Source organism: Papio anubis, chromosome 7 (assembly GCF_008728515.1).
Source record: "Papio anubis isolate 15944 chromosome 7, Panubis1.0, whole genome shotgun sequence".
Taxonomy (NCBI): Eukaryota; Metazoa; Chordata; class Mammalia; order Primates; family Cercopithecidae; genus Papio; species Papio anubis.
Genome location: NC_044982.1, coordinates 117,148,385 through 117,169,467, shown reverse-complemented (window position 1 = coordinate 117,169,467; position 21,083 = coordinate 117,148,385). Strand labels below are relative to the sequence as shown.

The 21,083-nt window shown below is 35.0% G+C and overlaps 1 protein-coding gene across 12 annotated transcripts in view; it reads right to left on the bottom strand.

Annotated features, from left to right (window-relative positions):
* MYO9A (myosin IXA) overlaps positions 1-21,083 on the bottom strand; it is a 301,131-nt gene that overhangs the window by 122,180 nt on the left and 157,868 nt on the right. For 11 of the 12 annotated variants that reach the window (XM_031669215.1, XM_021941798.1, XM_031669218.1 and 8 more), the window contains 3 exons: positions 16,500-16,619; positions 3,750-3,825; positions 225-368 (listed from right to left, as the gene is read on the bottom strand). In XM_031669215.1, the coding sequence (XP_031525075.1) occupies positions 225-368; positions 3,750-3,825; positions 16,500-16,619 (340 nt within the window). The remainder of the gene's footprint in view (positions 1-224; positions 369-3,749; positions 3,826-16,499; positions 16,620-21,083) is intronic. The other variant, XM_031669220.1, reaches the window with a different exon arrangement.

The following is a 21,083-nucleotide window of genomic DNA, read 5'->3' as shown; positions in this document are numbered from 1 at the left end:
GTCACGATTCTCCTGGTAATACGGGGCAGAAAAATCAACAAAAACACAAGCTTTACAACACATGAGATTCATGGCTGTAAATGCTACCTAAACACCTTTCAGTCTTGTTTCAGTCAAAATTCTTCCCATGAAAATAACACTTCACCATCTCCCTCCTTCATTTTTTCCTGCCAGAAATTTTAAACCAGACCAAAAAAAAAATCACATTACTGATCAGTACTGACGTGAGAATTCCATGGGCTCTCTCCAGGAGTTTGCTGCTAGTTGAATTAGCAAATATTCCATCTTTATCAAGCAAGGAGGTGCTACTTGATAGTCTGCTCTGGCGAATCCCAGTTCTGCCATTCCAGGCAATATCAAATGTATCACTGTAAAAAACAGAATTTGCTTTAGTTAATCAAGACCTCTCTAATTAACACTATATTGCTTAAATAAAATAAAACTTTAAATACTAAAGTTAAAATTTAGAAAAAAAATGCTAAACCAATAAAAAAATGATTTCATGCAAATGATTGCCAATCAGTTGGGACTAACCTTTGTCTCATTCAGAACAAATTCCTATGAATTCCATCATATTCACATACAAATGTGCATGTAGATGAGCACATCATGTAGTTGACATCTTTAAATATATTATCATTCAACAACTAGTAACTAATATAATGGATTATAATATCTTCTCTCTTTGTTAGATTTTAGAATTTTCAAATGCTACTGTAGGAATCTGTAATCCTAATAGACGATCCCATCCTATGGAATATCTAATTTCCTCCTGAAAGGTCTTATTCACATACACACACTCACTACTCACACACGCATTAAACTTACTAAGTCTTATGAGACTCTAGACACTGCAGATGTAGCAATGAACAAAACACAAAATTATCAGTGATTGTAACGTAATAATTAATGGAGGGCTCCCCAGGTAAAGTACGTAATAATTAATGGAGGGCTCTCCAGGTAAACTAGTAGGATCCAACAACAAATGAATGGATAAAGAAAATGTGGTATATACACACAATGGAATGCTATTCAGTCATTAAAAAAAGAATAAAGTCCTATCATTTGGACAACATGGACAAACATAAGAGTACATTATGTTAACTGAAATAAGCCAGACACAGAAACACAAACACTGCATAACCCCACTCATATGTCGAATCTAAATCAGCTGCTCTCACAGAAGTACTGAATAGAACAGTGATTATCAGAGACTGGAAAAGGTAACGAGGTGGAGCAGTGTAGTAAGGGGAGAGGTTGGTCAATGGGTATGAAGTTACAGTAAGACAAGAGGAATAAATTCTGGTCTTCTATTGAACAATGGAGTGATTATAGTTAACAATAAGGTATTATATACCTGCAAATAGCTAGAAAAGAAAATTTTGAAAGAGAAATGTTCCCACCACAAAAAAATGATAAATATTTGAGATGAATATGGTAATTACCTTAATTTGATCATTATACAATGTATACAGGTATCAAAACATCACACTGTACCCTATAATATGTATAATTATTATGAGTGAACTAAAATTTTTTAAAAATAAATATCAGGAGATAGCTACTTACAACAATCTCACATTTGTCCATATTTATAAATCTCAGCTTCCATTTGCTTAGAGCATTTATTCAAGATATATAAATGGCATGTAATCAATAAATCCTTTAGAAATGCTTGTATTTTCATTATTTTGTGCTAAACCATTAAAAAAAGTCAGTGAATCATTATCCCTAAGATAATGCGTCTTCCCAAACGGGAGAATCATATATTGCACTTAAGATGGTTTGTGTGTGCACTTATATTTTTCTCATTTAAAAACATGAGTGCTACTCTGGCTTTAGAGAAAAAAAAAAGGAACAAAAGGAGAAAGAGAGAAGAGAGTGAGAGGAAGGAAGGAAGCAAGTGAGGGAAGAAGGAAAGCAGGAAGGAAGGAAAAGAACGAAGGGAGGGAGGGAGACGGAGGAAAAAATGCAGCAGAAAAATACATTCCTGGTGAAGATGCTGTGAAAATTGTTGAAATGACAATGTATTCTGTGGTTAAGGACTGTTGAGGAAAAAATTCTTTTAAAAACAGGCAACAGAGGATTCAAAGCATTACATAAGTTGAGTTGATAAAGCAGTGGCAGGGCTTAAGAGGATTGACTCCAATTCTGGAGTTCTACTGTGGTTAAAATGCTATCAAACAGCACTGGATGCTACAGAGAAATTTTTCCTATAAGGAAGAGGCAATTGATGTAATAAATTTCATTGTGTTATTTTAAGAAATTGCCATAGCCCCTCCAATTTTCAGCATCCACCACCTTAATCAGTCAGCAGCCATCAACATCAAGGAAAGACCCTCTACTAGCAAAAAGATTATGACTCACTGAAGGCTCAGATGATTGTTAGTTTTATTAGCAACAAAGTATTTTTTAATTAAGGTATATATTTTTTAAACATAATACTACTGCACAATTGACAGACTACAGTATAGTGTAAATGTAACTTTTATATGCACTGGGAAACCAAAAAATCTGTGTGATTTGTTTTACTGAGAATTCATTTTATTGTGGTGGTCTGGAGCTGAACCAGAAACCCACACAGACCACTTCAGGTATCCAAAATGCAAAGTACAAAGAAAGAAACACGAACTAGAAATTAGGAAACTTAAAACCACTAACTGCTTTGTGAAATGAGGCATATCACGGTTTCTTTTTTATATAACCAAGAAAATTGGGTTCTCATCCGATGACCAGGGTGAGAATACTGCCAACAGATGAAACTGAAGGTACACAGGTCAAGGTTAACTATCTAATTTGTTTTGGGGTAATATTTAACATGAAAATATGGTGGTAGATATCATAATTAGTCAAATACTACTGTTAAGAAAACAAAGGACATACAATATAAAGATAGCAAATAGTTTAATTTGTGGCATTCGAAGTGAATATATTTGTGGCTAGATACTTGGGCTGTGACAGATCTTGCACATGAAGTTATTGAACCTAGACTTTTAATAGACAATAAGGAGTCATGAAAAAGTTATTGAGCAGAGAAGTGACAATTATGTATTAGAAAGACATAGTAACTCAATTGGAAAAAATGATCAGTGAAGTTATACCTTCATTTTAATGACAGACCATCCTTATTACCAGAGTATTAGGAAGCTCAATTTTTTGATGATGTTTAAAACACAGAGAATGCATTCTAGAAACAATGTTCTTCTCCTCATATAAATTACAGTCTTTATCAAATAGTATACATAAAAAACAAAGAGACTTTATGAACTCATAAAATTATTTATATTTGTTACTGTCAAATTGTTCTCAGGAATTCGTCATTGAAAATAGTAAAAGGTAAGCTTTGTTAATCGCACTCACCCAAAAAAGGTATTAGATGGTTTGATGTAAATCAAACTATTCGATTATTACTTCCCAATAAGATTTCTCCACAGAAAGCAGCAGAATAACCCTTAAATTTTGTAAAAGACATAAAATGCACGAAGGGTCTCAGCAATTAAAATATATGAGCTCATTTTAAATTATTCTGAAGAAACTTTTTCCAAATTGTAAAGCCATTTTACCAGAAGCAACTGTAAACAAATTTTGTTAACTTTAACCTATTAATGTGTTATCACACTACTTATAAAAGATTTAAGAAATAAAACAACACCTGAATTACTTCGTACTTTTAAAGTCACAAAAATATCAACAAGAATGCTAGTTATTTCTTCTATATGTCTTTGAAAACATAAACCAAACACACTTACTGTTGGTTTTTTTCATTTAGAGCATTCATGCCCTGGAGATCAGAAAGAGGTGTTCTGGGATTTTTCCGGGTTATACCTAGCAAAATTTAAAAAACAGAACATTTCAAATCAGTGTGAAGAAAAATGAAACGTGAAACAATTTTTCTAAAGACAGATGAAATTTAATAACGAGTATTTGCTAAATATTTCAGAAATATCTAAATAATTATATGACCCAAGTCTCATAACTGTCACAGATCTTAGTTAACAGTGAACCCAATTAGAAAATTTAATAACGAAATCTTTTATTTCTTCTTTCATTGAATCATTAACTTCAGGAAATACAAGGGTGACCGGACTGAAGGCCCAGAGTGTAAAAGTTCATTTTTATTTTTAGGTTCGGGGGGTACACATGAAGGTTACAAAGGTAAACTCATGTAATGGGGATTTGTTGTACAAATTATTTCACCCAGGTATTAAGTCCAGTACTCAATAGTTATTTTTTCTGCTCCTCCCCTCTTCCCAATCTCCACCTTCAACTAGACCTCACTGTCTGTTGTTTCCTTCTTTGTGTTCACAAGTTTTTATCATTTAGCTCCCACTTATAAGTGAGAATATGCAGTATTTGGTTTTCTGTTCCTGCATTAGTTTGCTAAGGACAATAGCCTCCAGCTCCATCCATGTTCCCACAAAAGACATGATCTTGTTCTTTTTACGACTGCACAAGTTCATTTCTTATTTTGATGCATCATTTTTTAGCAATATGTTTCTGACACGTTCAGATAAATACAATGAGTATCAATGTATTGAGAATTAACATTACAGATAAATACAATGAATATAATAGACAAACTGCTTAAGAATTACCAATATTTTTAAAATGTAATGTTCTTCAAATCATATGATAAACATGTAAGTTCTGTAAACATAAGGCTATCAATTTTTATAACACACACACAAACATTTAATATAGATAAAGATACACTGGCAAAAAAGAAGTAAAAGTATCTCTATTCAAGATGACAATCTTGTAGGCAGATAAAAAAAAAAAAGCTCATTTGAACTAATAAACGAGTTCTACAAAACTACTGGAAACAAATAAATATACAGTGGTGGCCAGGCGTGGTCGCATACGCCTGTAATCCCAGCACTTTGGGAGGCCAGGCAGGCAGATGACTTGAGCTCTGTATTTCAAGACCAGCTGGCCAACTCAGACTTCATCTATACTAAAAATAAAATGTATATAAAAGTGCTTAGAAGAGTGCTTGGCACATAGTCAACACTATATCCACATGAAGTGATTGTTATCTTTCTGTATGAATGAGGGAAACTGAAAATCCACAGAAGACTCTTTGTTCTGTTTAAATCATGCAAATGGGCCAGGCACAGTGGCCCATGCCAGTAATGCCAACAGTTTGGGAGGCCAAGGCAGGCAGATTACTTGAGCCCAAGAGTTCAGGACAAGCCTGGGCAACATAGTGAAACCCCATCTCTACAAAAAATGCAAAAATTAGCCGGGTGTGGTGGCTCACACCTATAGCCGCAGCTTGAGAGGCTGATGTGGGAGAATTGCTTGGGACCCGGAGGTCGAGGTTGCAGTGAGCTGAGGTTGTGCCACTGCACTCTAGCCTGGGCGACAGACTGAGACCCTGCCTTGGAGTGGGGAGTGGGAAGTGGGGACGGGGTTGGGGGAGGAGGGGCGGAAATAGCAATAAATATTCTGAAATGACATTTTTAAAAGCATAAAATGTCTACACTGAAAACTATAAAACATCATTAAAAGAAAATAAAGACCCAACTAAATGGAATGCTACCTATGTGCATGAATTGGAAAACATAATATTGTTAAGATGTCAATGTTCCCCAAACTGACCTACAGATCAATGCATTTTCTATTAAAATTCCAGATAATTATTTTTGTAGAAATGAATGAGCTAATCCTAAAATTAACACGGAAATACAAGGGATCCAGAAGAGCTGAAACAATCTTGCAAACAATCTTCAAGGAGAATGGCTTGAGTCCAAGAATTTGAGGCTACAGTGAGTTATGATTGCAACATCTCACCCCCAGCCTGGATGGCTGAAGAAGTCTCCATCTCAAAGAAGGAGGAAAAAGAAAGAAGGAGGAGACAGAAGAAAGAGGAGTAAATTTCTAGACAATACATTAGGCAATGGTTACCATTTTTTCATGAATTATTAAGTATTTTAAACATAAAAGTGGCCTAAATAATAATATACTAAACACTTATGATGGATCACTCAGATTAAAAAATGAAGCCCTGTGTAGCCCACTCCCTGATCCCATTTAAAAATCACCACATCCAGCCAGGTGCAGTGGCTCCCACCTGTAATCCCAGCACTTTGGGAGGCAGAGGTGGGCGCATCACCTGAGGTCAGGAGTTCAAGACCAGCCTGGCTATCATGGGAAAACCCTGTCTCCACAAAAATACAAAAATTAGCCCAGCATGGTGGCATGCACTTGTAATCTCAACTACTTAGGAAGCTGAGGCAGGAGAATCACTCAAACCCAGAAGGCAGAGGTTGCAGTGAGCGAAGATTGCGACATTACACTCCAACTTGGAAGACAGAGCAAGACTCCATCTCAAAAACAACAACAACAAACCCATCAGATCCCAAGATCTCCTATATGTTCGAATTAGAAAAAAAGAATTTGAAAATAGCTATATTGAGATGGTATCAAATATTGTAACAACATGTAATTGGAGTTTCAGAAGGAAAAAAGAAATTGCAGCAGAAAAAATTTTTGAAAAATATTGGCCAAAAATTGTCTAAATTTGATGAAAAACAATGAAAGTCCAAAAGGTACAGCAAATCCCAAAGAAAATTAATATAAATCATATTTAGAGACATGAGAATCAAATTGCTGAATGCCAAATATAAAGTCAAAGGAAAAAAAGGTACACGACATATGAAGGAATAACAATGGGATGACATCTGAGTAATCATCACAAATAAAGCCCTAAGAACATGGCACATCTTAAAAATGCCAAAAATTTGATAGTTCGTAATGATGTTAAACATATGCCTATTTCATGAAGTAACTTCACTCATAAGTATTTACTGAGGAATAAAAATATATGTCTGCAAAATGACTCAAAAAAGAATGTTTATAGCACTGTTGTTCACAATAGCTCTAACAATATATATAACTCTTAACTATATCAATAAATCAGTAAGCACAATTATATACATATATCACATAAATTAAATACAATGTGTGTATATACATATACAATGGAACACACCTGAGCAACAAATGACTGATACATGGAAAAATATGCATGAATACATGCATAACTATGTTGCATAACACAATCAGAACATAAAATACACACTGTGTAATCCCACTTGAGTAAAATTTTTAGAAAATGTAAAGATGACTTATAGTAATCAATCTGTGGTTACCTAAAGGAGGTGGGAAAATGTACAAGAGAATAAGGATAAGTTTTCTGATATAAGTCTTTCCTAATATTCTTAATTTTTTTGTGTTCATATGCTTTAGGTTTGTCCTTGTAAGCATTCTACAGCTAAATTTTGCTCATCTTCCTTAATTCATAATGGTTTTTAAACTGTTCAGTTCAGTCCATTTTAACTCCATTTTAACTTACTGCTATAATGGATACATCTGGAATTTTTTTCTGACATCTTAGTTTATTTTTTTTTATTTACCTTAACTATTATATGCTTTTATTCAGGCTTCTATTGTTTCCTTTGTATTTTGACTTCTTTTGTTCCACAAATTGTATACACTCTCTGCTTTATTTACCCTTAAATGTTTAACATACTCATGAATTCTAAACTAATAATCTCTTCTCTTTCCCTGAAGAGTACAAGAACATTCAAATGTTTTAAAGTCATCCCCTTCTCATTAGGGATGTTATTGCTACCCAATACTTACTTTCATCTTGTTTCCTTTCCTTCATTAAGAACATTAGGTATAAGTTTTATAAAACTGTTGCTTATTTAGATTTATATATACATTTATCAAGTTCTTTATTAAATATCAAAACTTTCTAGTGGGTTCAGCTTCTGTCTTTCTCAACTAAATTTCAGAAATATATATAGGTGAACATCTGTTCAGATTACTGTCTAGCTTTATTAATTGCTATCATTCATATTTGCCTGGTACATCACTGTCCATCCTTTTATTTTCACCACTTTAATTAAAAATCATGTAGCTATCACTTAAACTATTGAAAAATTCATTGAGAGTTTAACTGGTGAGTGTAAACCATTTACATTAATTTTAAATAATACTTGTTTCTGGCATTTTATTTCATGTTTTTCATTTATTTCACTCTTTCATTTTTTCCCTTCTTGGTTTTCACTTTATAAGGTTTCTTATGCTACCTTAAAAGATAAAAATTGTTATTACTGTGGTTGTCCTTAAGGCACATGTTCAATTTATTTACCTATACTGATTTCCTAAACTTGAAAAGATTATGTTAATTCAAGAGCAGTAGAGCTCCCCACTTTCCCTTCAGTTTTCACCAAAATGCATGCCAGTATCTTCTATATTTGTCTCTGCAAACCATCTGCAACCAGTAGTTCTGATCATATACAATTTTTTATTTTGGATATTCTTAGTTTCACGAAAAATAATCTAGGTATTTACTTGTAACTTGTATCAGGCTTAATGACATGTAATTAATGACATGTCCATTTTTTATTGGACTAAAAATTTCAAACAGTTAAACATATATATGTTAAGTACATAGTTAAATAAGTTTTGCTAAATGCATTCACCACACTAATAACCACCAAAGAAAGATACAAAACATTTCCATCATCACCAAAGTTGCCTCATGTCCCTTCTTGGACAATCTCCCACACGTACTTACGGGTCAAGACAATCACTAACTTGCTCTCCATACAGATTGGCTTGTATTGTCCAGAACTTTGTATAAATGGAATAAAACAGTATGCTTTGAGGATAGGCCTTCCCTTAGCATAACACTTTAGAGATTCATCTGTAAAAGTCTTTTGTGAATATATACTTTGATTTCTCAGGTAAATAACTGAGATTTGAATTCATGAAACATACGGGAAAAATATGCTTATCTTTATAAAACTGACAAACTGTTTTCGGAAATAATGGTACCATTTGACACTGCCAAGAGACAGTATGAGAGCTCCAGTTGCTCCACATGCTTATCAGTTAGTATTTCAACTTCTTATATTTTAGCCCCTATAGAGGGTATTAGTGACCTTACTCAGATTACAATTTGTCTTTCCATAATGAATAACAAAGTTGAACATCTTTCATGAGAACACAGACAAATCTTCTTTTGTGGAAGTGTATGTTCAAATCTTTTGCCCATTTGAAAACTGGCCTGTTTATCTTGTTATTTTAGAGTTTTTATATTTTGTTTTCAAGTCCATTATCAGGTATGAATATTACAAATTGTAACAAATACTGTTTCCCAGGCGGTGGTATGTTTTTTTGTTTTCTCAACAGCAGTTAAGAAAAGTAGTTTTCAAATTGTTAAGCTAACTCCAATTTGTCAAATTTTTCCTTTTATAGTCATAGTCTTATGTCTTATCTAAGAAACTTTTGCCTGTCGCAAGATTACAAAAATTTCTCAGGTTTCCTATTTTAATAAAAAATTAATAATTTTGGTCCTTACAAAGAGCTGTATGACGCATTTCAAAGTTAACTTACATGTATAAAGGCCAAAGTTCTCTTATACCTTATGGATATCCAGTTGTTCTAGTGCTATTTGTTTAAAAGACTACCCCTTACCCCCACTAAATTATCTTGGTGCCTTAACAGAAAATCAACTGACTGTTTATGTGTAGATCTACTTCTGTATTTTGTATTTGGTTCATTAATCTATTGATCCTTAACAACAATAGAACAATGTCATGAATATTTTAGTCTCAAAATCACATGATGTAAATTATCCAGCTTTGTTCTGTTTAAAGATTGTTTTGGACAGTTTGGGTATTCTACATTTCTCTATAAAGTTTAGATTCAGCTTGTTAATTTCTACCAAAAATCTGCTATTATACTTACTGGGTTGTATTCAATCTATAGATCCATCTGAGAGAGAGCTGCATCTCAAAAATACAAACATAAATATGTATCTCTCTTCACTGTATTCTTCAATTTCTCCTAGTAACGTACAACTCTTACACATATTTGTTAAATTTATCCCCAAGTATTTCATGTTTCTGTTAATTATCCACTGCATATTAAATTACTCCAAAATCCAGTACTTTAAAACAAGTTATCATCTCAAATAGTTTTTAGAGGAACAAGAATTCAGGAGTGGCTTAGCTGGGTGGTTCTGACTCAAGGTGTCTCAAGAGGTTGTATTCAAGCTATCAGCCAAGGCTGCAGTCATCTCAACATTGAAATGAAGGATCCACTTCTAAGGTCACTCACATAGTTGGTGACAAGCCTCAGTTCATACTGAGTTTTGGCTACTCACAAATAGCATCTTGTTTCTCTAAGAGACAGCGATTTCAGAGAGGGCTAGCAAGTGAAGCAGTACTCCAGAAGGAAATTGCAGTCTTTTACAGCAATCTTAAAAGTGACATACCATCATTTTTGCCATGTGCTTTCTGTCACACAGACCAACTCTTGTAAAATACAGGAGAAGACTATAAAAGCTTGTGACATCTAGGAGGCTGGCCGCCATAGATGTATAGTAAATGGAATTTGTAAATCATTTTCTAAGTGCTCATGGCTAGGGTATTACAATTTTCTATAATTACTGTAAAAATGTTAAACTCACTTTTTAGTTTTAAGAGCACTTTTCCAATGAATTTGTTGACTATTTGTTTTCAATCTATGTACAATTTATTTTTGTTGCCTATTGCACCACCTGTGACCTTTAGTAAATGTCAAATCTGAGTGGCAAAAAATGTCTTTGCTTTGTTCTTAATGTTAGGGAAAAAGTATTCAATCTTTCACTATTAAGTATGAAGTTTGCTGTAGGATTTTCATGCATGTTCTTCATAAAGTAGAGGAAGCTGGTCTCTATTCCTAGGCAACTAAAGTTTCAAAATAGAATGAGTGTGGTGGTAAGACAAACTTTTCCTCCATCTACTGAGACGATCATATATGGCTTTCTTTTTATATGGTTAACACGGTCAAACCAACCTTTCTCATCCCTGGAATAAATTCCATGTGGTCTTCATATATTATCTTTAATATACTGCTGAATTCAGCCAGCTATTATTATTTTTATATCCACCATCATGAAGTTATATTGGTCTGTAGTTTTTTAAGACTGCTGTTTTGGTAACAGAATAATAACACTGGCCTCATGAAATGATTTGGATAGTGTTCCCTTCTCCTCTGTTTTTTGAAAGAGTTGAAAAGAACTGGTAGAATAGTCATTTCTTAAATAAAATTACTAATCAGCCTATCTGGGCCTGAACTTTGTGTGAGGGGAAAATTTTAGTTAAGAATTCAATATTGTAAAAAGATATCGCACTATTCATATTTTCTGTATTTTCTTGGGTTGATTTTAATAACCGTTGACATTCAAGGAATTTTTCCATTTCATGTCAGTTGAACTGATTGCCATAAATGTTCATAATCTCTTTGTCAAACTTCTGATTTCTGTAGAAATTACAATTGTGGCCACTCTTTCATTCTAGGTAATAGCTTTGTGTCTTCTCTTACTTTTCTAGATCAAAATAGCTATAACTGCACTGTCCAATACAGTAGCCACTAGCTATATGTGGCTATTCAGCTGCACCAGACACAGTTCGGTGCTTAACAGCCACATGTGGCTAGCAGCTACAGTACTGACAGTGTAGCTGGAGAACATTTCCACATCGCAGAAAGTTCTACTGCACCATGCTGGGCTAGAAATTTATCAGCTTCATTGTTCTTTTCAAAAAACCAGCTTTAGGCCAGATGTAGTGGCTCACATCTGTAATCCTAGTACTTTGGGAGGCCAAGGCAGGAGGATTGCTTGAAGCCAGGAGTTTGAGACCAACCTGGACAACACAGTGAGACTCCATTTCCACAAATAAAAATTTAAAAATTAGCAGGGCATGGTGGCATGCACCTGTAGACCCAGCTACTTGAGAGACTGGGGTGGGAAGATCACTTGAGCCGAGGAGGTCAAGGCTGCAACAAGCCATGATTGTGCCATTGCACTCCAGCCTGCGTGACAAAACGAGCTCCTATCTCTAAAATACGAAACAAAACAAAGCAAAACAGTGGCATGCACCTGTAGCCCAAGGTGCTTGGGAGGCTGAGGCATGAGAATCACTTGAACCTGGGACGCAGAGGTTGTAGTGAGTCAAGGTGGTGCCACTGCACTCCAGCCTGAGCAACCGAGCCAGACTCTATCTCAGAAGGAAAAAAAAAAAAAAAAGTTTTATTTACTTCCTTCTATTTATTTGGAGTCTAATATGCTCTTTTCTTCCTAGCTTAAAGTGAAAGCCTAAATCACTGATTATTTTACCTTACTTTTCTAATTTAAGAATTTAAAGCTGTAAGTTTTCTCCTAAGTACTTCTTCATTTGTAGTCCATAAGTTGTAATATGTTGTTTCCATCATCTTTCAGATCAAAAAACTTCCAAGTTACCCTTATGAAATTTTTTCAACTCATTAGTTACATATACATTTTATTTTTCAAATATTTGAAGGTTTCTCAGATATATCTGTTATTGATTTGCATTTAATTCCATTTTGATCAGACAATCCACTAAATTTTCAATCATCTGAATGACCATATTGATACCTGAGGTTAGGGACATTAAAATAGGCACTGTCAGCAAGGTGAGAGTAATGAGGTGGAGTAAGCCCTCAGCCCTTCCCTGGCAACTGCTGATCCTTCATCTTGCTGATGCACATTATATTCTCAATCATCCCAAACGGGACTGAAGGCCAAAAGAATGGGTGCAAATTAAAGTCAGATTCTTCTTTTCTACCCGTTCTCCTTCTGCCATCTGATTCCTTCTTTCTAGGGCTCCTGTCATTTCTGGAAGTGGGGTGTAGCTCATGCTCCCCAAAACTTCAATTTCTCCTTACTCCTCTAATTTCCTCCCTGAGAAATTTCAGAGAAGAGCCACTTTGGAGACAAGGCGGGAGCACCAGAAACAAAGAGAAGGAGGAAAGGCCACAATATCTTTATGTCTTAATATTGAAGGTCACACACTGTCCCTTCTGCCACATTCCATTTCTTGGATGCAAGTCACTAAGTACAGCACATGCCTTATGAAGGGGGGAGTATCAATTTGTGGACATATTTTAAACCGTCAAAATAATGTCAGATTTTTTACTTTAAACAGTCTTTTTTTAATTAAGAGAAGGCAAGAAAATATGTGTAGTCATTTATATTTTTATACATATTTATTAGTTGTGCCTTCTTTATTCCTGCCAGTAATTCATGCATGTATCAGCAAACTAGAGTCCATGGCCTAAACCAAACCCACTGCCTGTTTTTGTATGACCTAGTTTTTAACTGAGGAGAAAAAGAACATTTTTGTACCATGTGAAAATTGTTTGAAATTTAAGTATCAATGTCCGTAATAAAGCTTTATTGGAACACAGCTATACTCATTTATTTATGTATTGTCTATGGCTCCCTTCACAGAAGAGTTGAGTAGCTGCAACAGAAACCATACTGGCCTACAAAGCCTAAAATATTCACTGTCTGCTCTTCGCAGAAAAATTTTGCCAACCCCTACTATAGACCCAAGTTACGATCCTGGGATGATTTCCCTTGAGCATGAAGAATTTCTATTATCATTTCCCATAGAATGCATATGGTGACAAATTCTCAGACTCCATTAGTCTGAAAATGTATTTCACTTTCATTTTTGAAGGATACTTTTGCTACATGATAACAGGACATTGTGGATAACACATCACAACAACAGTGGATACTGTTAGGTTCTTCTGAAGATTGTTAATTTTTCTTCTATCAGTTAACTTGTCTGGACCCAAACTGCAAATATAGAAATTCTGGCTCAGATTTTTTTGGGGGAGGTGGGGGACATGACACATTAAACATGATTTTTTGACACCTTTTGGCCTCCATTATTTTTACTGAGAAGCCAAGTGTTAATCATCTCATTATTCCCCTGTATTTAATATGTACATATTTTCCAGGCTGCTTTCAAGATTTTCTCTTTACCTTTAACATTTTAATCTATAATGTGCCTAGGTGTAGTTTTCCTTCATATTTACCCGGCTTTGTGGTCACTGATCTTCCTGGATCTGTAAGCTAGTATTTGTTTGTTTTGAGACAGAGTCTCGCTCTGTTGCCTAGGCTGGAGTGCAGGGGTGTGATCTCAGCTCACTGCAACCTCTGCCTCCCAGGTTCAAGCAATTCTTGTGCCTCAGCCACACGAGGAGGCTGGAATTACAGGCGTGCACTACCACGCCTGGCTAAATTTTGTATTTTCAGTAGAGACAGGGTTTCACTATGTTGGGTTTTTTTTTTTTTTAACCAAATAAGGGATGTTTTCTGCCACTGTCTTCAAATAATTTTCCGACTCCTTTATCTCTCATTTCCTATGGGACTCCAATTAAGGCAGAAAGACTTGTTTTTCCCACACAAGCTAAGCACAGGCAGAAAATTTCCTCAGTTTTTCTAAAAAGCAGCAAAGTTGCAAATCTCATCTATTATAGTTATGTCTTTCAAGGATTATCTTTTATTTGGTTTCCACTTTTTTTTTTTTAATACGGTTCCTGGGGTCTTCCCTGCATACTCACAGCTATCAGCCAGGGATTTGTGCAGAGTTCATACTTTAATTTGTGTTTTAGCCCTTTAGCAGCTCTCTCAGTTCCAGGATTTTCCTCCTAAACTCCAAGCTGCTCTGAAAGTCTTCCAACATAATAAGCCAGTATGGTGGTGGTGGTTGTTTTCTATCTCTGAAACCATGCAAGTTAGGAAAACCCCTTGTATAAAAAGCTACAAATTCACAATTCTTACCCACTGCTTTACTACCTTTAAAGAATAAACTTTTCCCTACTTTCTGCCTACTTTTGGTCTTTTTCCCGTACTTTCAAATACTCGGTTATTTTAAAATTTTTTTTCCAGGTTTTATCGCTGTTACTTGTGGGAGGATTCATTCACCTCACCAATTCACCACTACCTAAAGCTGGTAGTCCCGTTTTCTTAAGAACAATTTCCAAAACTTGAATTTACAATTTTACATATAATAAAATTTATAATGTGATACCTTTTTATAATTAGTATATTGCTAATACTATAGTGGAAAATGGAATAAATTACATAAAATAATGGAAGAGCTCCAACGTTCACAAAAGTAGAAATTTCCAAGTAAACACACATAGACGCACAATTTCTTCATGTAGCCTATGCTGAAACTGGTGCCTTCCTAGTCAAGATCCGTATGTAGCTGGCATACAATCAGGTCTGGGGTTGTTAGGCTGAGTCATGAAAAAACAAAGCAAATAAACCATTTGCAACTATTTAAAGAATTAAGAGAAATTAATTTAAGCTCCCCAAAATGATTTATAGACTATTTTAAATAATGTCCCATGGATTAAAAGACAGAATAGGAAGATGAATAACTGGAATGAGGATTTGTTACATTCCTCTCAGAAACACCAGCAACAATTAAGAATAATATTAAGGATGTCTTTTTAAAATGAAACACTTACCTTTGCTCTTCTTAAAATGAGAAAATACTTTAAATACTGTTTTTCAAAATACATTACACACCCTTTTTTTTTTAACCAAGACAGTAACAGGAACTGAAAAAGAATCCACAACATTTGCTCTTAGGAATTCTACTTATATTCTCCTCTCACTGACAACTGAATAGTAAAATTTCATGGAATTTCAACCAGAAAACTGTGAAATTAGCAAACTAAATCAGTGGTAATTTATTAAAAGCTCAGAACAGATTATGTAGGTCCATTATACGCAAATTGCTGAGTTGTCTTTGAGTATTTTGAAGGATCCACTTATTCTCACAATAGCAGTGCCTCAATAATAGTAACTAATCTTACAACTGGCAAAAGAATCAATTTTCATGCAGAATAAGTACAACAAGTAAAGAGCAAGAAAGGAAATGGAGACCAAGGGCATCTTTTTACACCAATTTTATAAAAAAGCAAACAAAAGAACATGCACCATGATTCTGTTATTCTTCCTCAAGTCAAAACATTAATGCGGTGGCTTTGCTCTAAACCAGACATAGGAAAGGCTGGTTGAAGCACTGCAATCAAACTAAGTGGATTTACCAATGATACACAAAAATAACATTTGCTAATGTTGAAATTCAAGCATAAGCAAATACAAAAATCAGCCAGATTTAGAAAGGGGTATGAGAAAACTTTTTGGGAATGCTGAACACATTCATTATCTTGATTCTGGAGATAATTTCATGGGTGCCTACATACGTCAAAACTTACCAAACTGTTCTCTTTGCATTCAGTTTTTTACTTCAATTAGACCTCAATTTTTTTTTTTTTTTTTAAATGAGCAGGAAAGAAAACATTGTTGATTCCTATCCATCACTTGGCTACTTGAAAGACAAATAGAAACCAATCCAGTGACTGTAACCAAGTATAATTAACAATCCAATGATCACAGGCAAACAGAAAAATCACCACAGTTAAAAAAAGTTTATCAGTATTTTCAAAAGAAACTACTAAAGACTCAACAGAAATATTCAAAGACTGCTCAGAGGTTTATGGAGGCCATGTTGCCCGTGGAATCTATATCCCACCCTGGTGTAGGATGCTCCTGGTTTCCATTTCCAAATGGATATGTGATAACAGCTTATCAGGATTTGTAGCCTTACTGTACTTCTCTTCCTTGCATCTCTGCAGAATCTCTAAGCTCCTCTGGTGGACTGGGTGTTGGAGAAAGCTAAAACTATCCATACTTTTCAAAATTGCACATGGCGCTGTATCATCATGTCCTTAGGAAGCAAAAAAAAAAAAAAAATGGAGAAAAGAAAAAGACATTATATAAGCCCAAACCAACAGAGAATCAAGGACAATGCTGCCAACTATTTAAGGGTGTATAAAAATGTATCAAATAATAGAGGTTATATGTGAATGTCCAATTATTTTGAGGAAAATGCTTAAAAATAATAGGAAAAAAAAAAGGCCTTTTCAGATATTCAAAGTGTCTTTTTCAGTACTCAAAAAATTGTTAGTTAACACCATATTAAAAATTTCTCAATACAAGCAAAAATTCAAAAGCAATTTGTAAGATTTATTTTTTAAAAATACTCATTTTTATCAGGTCTCAAACATAATTAACATATAGTTGGCAACACTGATGGAACCCCAAAGAGAAATATACCCAAAATAATTTACTGAAAGTTAAACAATTCTTTCACAAATCCTGCAATTACCCACACTTGTAGGAATTCCAACAAGTGTGTCAATAATGAAAATATGAAGAAAAGCACCATAGAGCAGGAAAGCCCAGCAGCACTTCTGTAATTACAAATTTGAAAACAAAGCTGAAGAATCTGTACCTCATTATCAATTCTTAGGAAAGTAGGATAAAAATCAGCTACCAGTGAGAAAAAGAAGAGAGCACATTCAAGTAAAGACCAAAGCCCCAGATCAGTGTTCTTTAAAGTGAGTACTTAAGCAATAAAGTGAATAGGAGATGAGTGCCATAAATATTAGCAATAAAGAGTTTCCAGGCTTTAGAGTGGTGGTTGTGTATCATTTATTCAGAGATCACCTCTGGAGTTAGGGTATAATGTTCAAATTTAAGTAAGTTTGCTTTTAGAAGACAAAGTGCATAATAACATAGAGGCAAATTAAGTAACACATTAAAATGAACTGAAGTTCTATTACTGCATTTTACTGTATAATTAGGAATGAGATACAAGAGAACAATCTTTGGAAAAATCTCATAGTAGAATAAGTTTAAAAGTTAAAGTCTCATACTGATTCAAAGAGGTTTGTAGGGCATATTTTAGTCTCGTTCTAATTCTCTAAATTGAATTTATATATGCAGAGAATAGGCAGCCATATATAGCAATGCAGAGGGAATCTAATACCATAAATCATATAATACTATACACAGAAACAGGCTTTTAAAAAATAAAGTGAATTTGAAATATTTTTCATAATAAAAAGTAACTAAACTAGTAAAATACTATATTATTTGTACAATACAAAAAGTCAATAGGTACAAAGGTTGAATGTTTTAAAAAGAGAAGTATAACCGAGCTTAACTTCATTTCTTACTCAAAAGATACCTCGATAAAAATACTCTATTCTCATTATTACCAGTAATCCCCCTTGATGGATTGCTTGGAGAAAGAAAGCTTAGGCCTCAGACTCCACTGCACTTGGTTTGGCAGTCAGCTGAAGGGGACCAGTTGAGGAAAAAACACTCAGTGAGTTCTAGTCAGACTCCATTCAAATTGTAAATTGAAGAAGATATCACTAAACAATCACGCCTTTCAACAGCTAATCTGATAATCTGCTAGTCAAAAATAATTCAAGAATATTATGTGTTAAAGTATTCTGTATAAGAGCTCGAGATATTAAAATACACTAAATTATTATGTAGAGTTTTAAAAAAATCAGTCAACATTACTACAACCACCAAACTCTATTTTCTATTTCATCTAATAAATGGTGGCAGTGCCATTTAAATATGGGTATTTTTGTATCGGTGACTGCTTTGTCTCACCACCACGCCTAGATTAGTTTCTTTAACCTCTCTCCTGTTCTTTCATTCTGCTTTCTATACCTTTTTATAATTTTGAACATTGTTTTCCAGACTGTGATATAATTTCTAAATCTTAAAGTGATATTCCTTGTTTGTTTTATGATATAATTTCTAAATCTTAAAGTGATATTCCTTGTTTTATGTACCAAACCCCTGCCAAGGTAGTTTGGTTTCCTAGGATGGTTTATATTTTCAGTGGGGATTATTTTCTAAGGAGTCTCATCAACTTTTTTTTTTTTTTGAGACGGAGTCTCACTCTGTCACCAAGCTGGAGTGCAATGGTGTACTCTCGGCTCACTGCAACCTCCATGTCCCAGGTTCAAGCGATTCTCCTGACCCAGCTTCCGGAGTAGCTGGGACTACAGGGGTGTGCCATCATGCCCAGCTAATTTTTGTATTTTTAGTGGAGACGGGGTTTTATCATGTTGACCAGGATGGTCTCAATCTCCTGGCCTCGTGACCTGCCTGCCTCAACCTCCCAAAGTGCTGGGATGAGCCACCGCTTCCAGCCTACTCATCAACTCTTAAAAGAGATTTATTTAGTATTTGCTTATGCTAGTTGCTGGACTGGTTTTGATGATAATTTCTTAGTTTGACGTTATGCACCAAACACAAAGTATAAATTCAGAACCCATACTCACATATGGTGCAGATGTAGGGCATTGATTTTTTTTAAAGCTAACTTCTTTATAACCTTATCTAAGGCCTAACACAGATTGCTAAGGTTCCTCATTTTTTCTTATGCAGGACCAGCATTTTTCAACAATTTTTTTAGTGACAGAAAAGTTTCATAACTTTGAAGGTTTGAAGGACTCGGACTATGTAACAGAGGCTCAATCCCAGCTCCAAAGTATCATTCAGACCTTACAATTATCTTTGGCCCTATAAAAGTTTCTGTAATGTCAACTTAAAGCCTTAAGGCCATTTTTTTTAAAGCTCTATTTCACAAACATAAAATACACTTTTCTTAAGTACTCAGTTTGATGAATTTAAACAAACGTTTACGTCCACAAAATCCTGAATCAAGATAGAGAACATTTCTATCACAATCCCCAAGTTATTTTATCTCCGTTCCTATCAGTACTACCCTTGCCCCTGATCCCACCAGAAGTAATCAAGTTCTGATTTATCACAATTTATTACTTTTTTTTTTTTTTTTTTGAGACGGAGTTTCACTCTTGTTGCCCAGGCTGGAGTGCAACGGTGCGATCTCGGCTCACCACAATCTCCACCTCCTGGGTTCAAGTGATTCTCCTGCCTCAGCCTCCCAAGTAGCTGGGATTACAGGCATGTGCCACCAAGCCTGGCTAATTTTTTGTATTTTTAGTAGAGTCAGGGTATCTCCATGTTGGTCAGGCTGGTCTTGAACTCCTGACCTCAGGTGATCCACCCACCTCGGCCTCCCAAAGTGCTGGGATTACAGGCATGAGCCACTGGGCCCAGCCATTTTGCCTGTTCTTAAACCAAAGAAATAACACAGCATATATTCTTTCATATGTAGCTTTTTGCTCAGGATTTTTTGTGACTCATTCATTCTATCAGTGGTTTGTTTCTTTTCATGGCTGAGTAATGTTACATGGTAGGAGTATATCACAATTTGGTCATCCATTCTTCCACTGATGAACACTTGGAAGCTATTATGAATAAAAGCACTTTAGAATATTCTTTTTTGTATGTTTGTAACAGTTTTATTGAAATACAATTCACCTACTAAACAATTCATTGATTTAAAGTATACAATTAAATGCTTTTAGTATAATGCATGAAGCTACATAAACATTACCACAATCAATTTTAGAACATTTTGATCATACAAAAAGCCACCCATACTCTCTATCGCTCTCCCTGTCTCTTAGCTCCATACCTGACCCTCTAGCCCTAGGCAAACACTAATCTAAGTTCTGTTTCCACAGATTTGCTTATTCTGGACAATTCACATAAATGGAATCATACAATATTCCATTTTGTAATATAGAATATTATATGACTCCATATTACAAATATGGAAACTGTACTTCTTTGATATATCATAATGAGAACCAGGCATGGCGGCATGCACCTGTAATCCCAGACACTCGGGAGGCTGAGCAGGAAGGATCACTTAAGGCCAGGAGTTCAAGACCACCCTGGGTAATTCGGCAAGACCCCAAGTCTAAAAACAAACTTAAAAAAAAGAAAAGGCCAGGCATGGTGGCATGTGCTGTAGTTCCAGAGTCTTGAGACGCTGAAGCAGGAAGGTACCTGAGCCCAGGAGTTTGAGGCTACAGTGAACTGTGATAGCACCACTGCATTCCAACACATGCAACACAGCGAAACACGGCTCTTAAAAAAAAATCTGGCCAACACAGTGAAACCTCATCTCTACTAAAAATATAAAAAGAGCCAGGCATGGTGGCAAGTGACTGTAGTCCCAGCTACTAGGGAGGTTAAGGCAAGAGAATCGCTTGAACCTGGGAGGTGAAGGTTGCAGTGAGCCAAGATGGCACCACTGCACTCCTACCTGGGCGACAGAGAGAGATTCCATCTCAAAAAATATATATATGTGTGTGTGTGTGTGTGTGTATGTATCATATACATGTAGCATATGTGTGTAGCATATGTATTAGTATATACATACATATATGCAGCACATATGTATATATACATATACACTTGTATATATATACACACACACACAAAT